The 3,394-nt window shown below is 49.8% G+C and overlaps 1 protein-coding gene across 2 annotated transcripts in view; it reads right to left on the bottom strand.

Annotated features, from left to right (window-relative positions):
- The window catches only part of LOC111966861 (ski oncogene), a 124,414-nt gene that overhangs the window by 15,628 nt on the left and 105,392 nt on the right, over positions 1-3,394 (bottom strand). For both annotated transcript variants that reach the window (XM_070444604.1, XM_023991821.2), the window contains exons 3-4: positions 701-1,002; positions 252-607 (exon numbers count right to left, since the gene is read on the bottom strand). In XM_070444604.1, the coding sequence (XP_070300705.1) occupies positions 252-607; positions 701-1,002 (658 nt within the window). The remainder of the gene's footprint in view (positions 1-251; positions 608-700; positions 1,003-3,394) is intronic.

The raw sequence follows: 3,394 nt of genomic DNA, 5'->3' as shown, positions 1-3,394 counted from the left end.
GGCATTAGTAAAAACAGGGCTAAAGCCTAGGCATTAGTAAAAACAGGGCTAAAGCCTAGGCATTAGTAAAAACAGGGCTAAAGCCTAGGCATTAGCTCTGGGTCCTCGGATCTTAGCCAAGGTGCCCCAGCACACAGGGATAGTTTATCAGCCTTTCTTTGCATAAATGTATATTTTATACCTATTCATGGATATTTGATGATATATTTGTGAATTGGGGTATAGGATAGTTGATTGATGGGTCTCTGTACCTGTTGGAGGCTGCGTTTGGCCTGCAGGGCTGAGCCCAGCTTCTCCTCCTGCTTCACCCTCATCTTGACGATCTCATGCAGGAACTTCTCCTTAGACTCCTTGGAGTCCAGCCCGCTGTCCAGYGCCAGCCTCAGGATCTCCAACTCTGACTCCAGACCCCCCGGCCCGGGGCCCTCAGGGGCCAACACCACCGCCATTGCTGCTGCCGCTACCCCAGCRAGAGGGCCGTCCTCGGGGCTCAACACCGCCGACGTCACCGTACACACTGGGACCTGGGCGCCGGGCGAGCTTATGTCCTTGGCAGAGCTGGAGGAGGTGAAGGATGGGGAGGAGAGGGAGGACAGGGACGAAGTGACTGGGGAAAGAGAGAAGAGAGAGTGTAAGGTTACGTTTTGTGTCAGAGTAAGAGGTTTTCACTTCAAACGTAAAAAGTTTCTGAGTTACTCACATTCCTCTCGGCTCTCCACCTCGATATCCACTTCCGAGTCCTTGTCCTCCTGGGGTGGGAGCTTGCTGGCTGCAGCCGATGGGGAGCAGGGGGGCTCGTGGCCTGGGTGCGGGAGCTCCCCTGTGGCCCTCCTCTTCCGGGTCCTGGATATGGGGCTGGCTCCCTTTCCTGGGGCCTTGCTGGCACTGGGGTGGGAGGTGCTAGGCACGGACGGGGACAGGGGCCCTGCCTTTGTCAGGGGTGGGGGTGTGAGGGCCATGTTTGGGGACACAGCGTTCTCCATGGTCTTGAAGTTGTAAAGACTGAGAGGGTGAGACGGACAGAGACAGAAAGAGACAGAAAGAGACAGAGAGAGAAAGAGAGAGAGCGACAGAGAGAGAGAGCGAGACAGAGAGGAGGATGTGAGAGGGGGTTGATCTKTAGGTGTCTTTGATTGGACTACGGGGAAAGAATGTAGAATGTTCGACAATGAACTAAGAAGGAGCATATGTGATACTTTATATCTGAATCCAAAACGGGCGTTGCTCTATCAGGGAGCTCCAGAGCCACTCGCAGACAGTGACAGACAGGACTTCTATTAGAAAATCTACTCAAAATGTCCTAGGGTGAGGAAATAGGAGCTAGGACATAGGAAGGAAAGGAATATTGGGACGTTGCCAATGTGTCTGAGTGCAGCAGGCATTTAGCTTCCGTCTACCTGACCACCTAACCAGAGCTCTGCCTGCCCGCACGCGCGTGTGTGTGTGCGTGCGCGTGTACTCATCTGGACACCTGCCAGGCTCTTCCAGCCCAAACAGGAACTGCTGGGAGCAGTGCTTTGTGGGAGGAAGTGAAATCTGAAGGATGGGCAGAGGTGGAATGTGACACTGCTGACTACCAACTCTAAGTGTGTTGTGTGTGTGTGTGTGTGTGTGTGTGGTGTGTGTGTGTGTGTGTGTGTGTGTGTGTGTGTGTGGTGTGTGTGTGTGTGTGTGTGTGTGTGTGTGTTGTGTGTGGTGTGTGTGTGTGTGTGTGTGTGTGTCCAAGGCCGGTGGGACACATCACCTTTCAATAGAAAGCCGACAGCCCTTTGCTGATAGGCCACTGCATTGCAACAGGCTTGCCAATACCAAAGAGGAAGAGGTGAAGCGAGAAGTTTTACTCTGCCCAAAATCTGTCCACGAAAATAAGCCCACGAAGTGATCGCTGAGTGTCAAAATTGGTCAACAAAAAAACTAGAATTGCTAATTTGATCAAATAGAAGTTTCATAATGGCTTGAACTGATATAAGTGGACGCACACGTTGGCTACTTAACAAAAAAACGAGTTGTGTGTTTGTCGTGTATATAACATGTTTTAGCACGAACATTGCCATTGATGGCTTCCACCATTTTAAAGTAGTCAACTAGGTGGGGATTCCTATGAGTTGGGAGCAATCAGCCAATGAAGAAGAGGAAAATGTACTAGTTTAAAATGAATGTAGCCTCAATGGCGTTACCCAGGCTGTAACAGATGCCATAATGGCACAGATACAAAGATGAGTGCTCTATCTATCTCTATGGCTTTTTTTCAAGCGTATCTGCCCTCCTTTGGCTAGAATGGTCCCACCAGATCTCGCCTCTCCCCGCCTGCTTTCCATCTTTGAGGACATGTACAGTATTTCCATTGTTAGAGCGGTCACTCGACTATCTTGTCAATATAATAGACAATCATTGTCAATACCAACGAGTATAACAATATCTTCAGAGAGAGAGCTAATTAGTGGATTCGTCTATTTCAGCCACACCCGTTGCTGTCAGGTTTATAAAATCAAGCCCAAACATTGGCAGTAGAATGGCCTTACTGAAGAGCTCAGTGACTTTCAACGTGGCACCATCATAGGATGCCTCCTTTCCAACAAGTCAGTTTGTCAAATTTCTGCCCTGCTAGAGCTGCCCCCGGTCAACTGTAAGTGCTGTTATTGTGAAGTGGAAACGTCTAGGAGCAAAACGGCTCAGCCGCGAAGTGGTAGGCCACACAAGCTCACATAATGGGACCGCCAAGAGCTGAAGTGCGTAAAAAACTCCCTACCGAGTTCCAAACTGCTCTGGTAGCAACGTCAGCACAAGAACTGTTCGTCGCCTAAGGTCACCATGCGCAATGCAAGTGTCGGCTGAAGCGGTGTAAAGCTCGACGCCATTGGACTCTGGAGCAGTGGAAACGCGTTTCTCCGCGCGTTCTCAGACGAATCTGGGTTTGGCAAATTCCAGGAGACGCTACCTGCCCCAATGCATAGTGTCAACTGTAAGGTTTGATGGAGGAGGAATAATAGGCCCTTAGTTCCAGTGAAGGGAAATCTTAACGCAACAGCATACAATAACATTCTAGACAATTCTGTGCTTCCAACTTTGTGGCAACAGTTTGGAGAAGGCCCTGTCTTGTTTCAGCATGACAATGCCCCCGTGCACAAAGCGTGGTCCATACATAAATGTTTTGTGAAGATCAGTGTGGAGAACTTGACTGGCCTGCACAGAGCCCTGACCTCAACCTCATCAAACATCTTTGGATAAATTGGAACTCTGACTGCGAGCCAGGCTAATCGCCCAACATCAGTAATGCTCTTGTGGCTGAACGGAAACAAGTACTTGCAGTAATGTTCAAACATCTAGTGGAAAAAGCCTTCACAGAAGAGTGGAGGCTGTTATAGCAGCAAGGGGGGACCATACACAGAGACGA

This window comes from Salvelinus sp. IW2-2015, linkage group LG7 (genome assembly GCF_002910315.2).
Source record: "Salvelinus sp. IW2-2015 linkage group LG7, ASM291031v2, whole genome shotgun sequence".
NCBI lineage: Eukaryota > Metazoa > Chordata > Actinopteri > Salmoniformes > Salmonidae > Salvelinus > Salvelinus sp. IW2-2015.
Note: the sequence above shows the minus strand (reverse complement) of the source record. Positions and strands in the feature narration are given on the sequence as shown.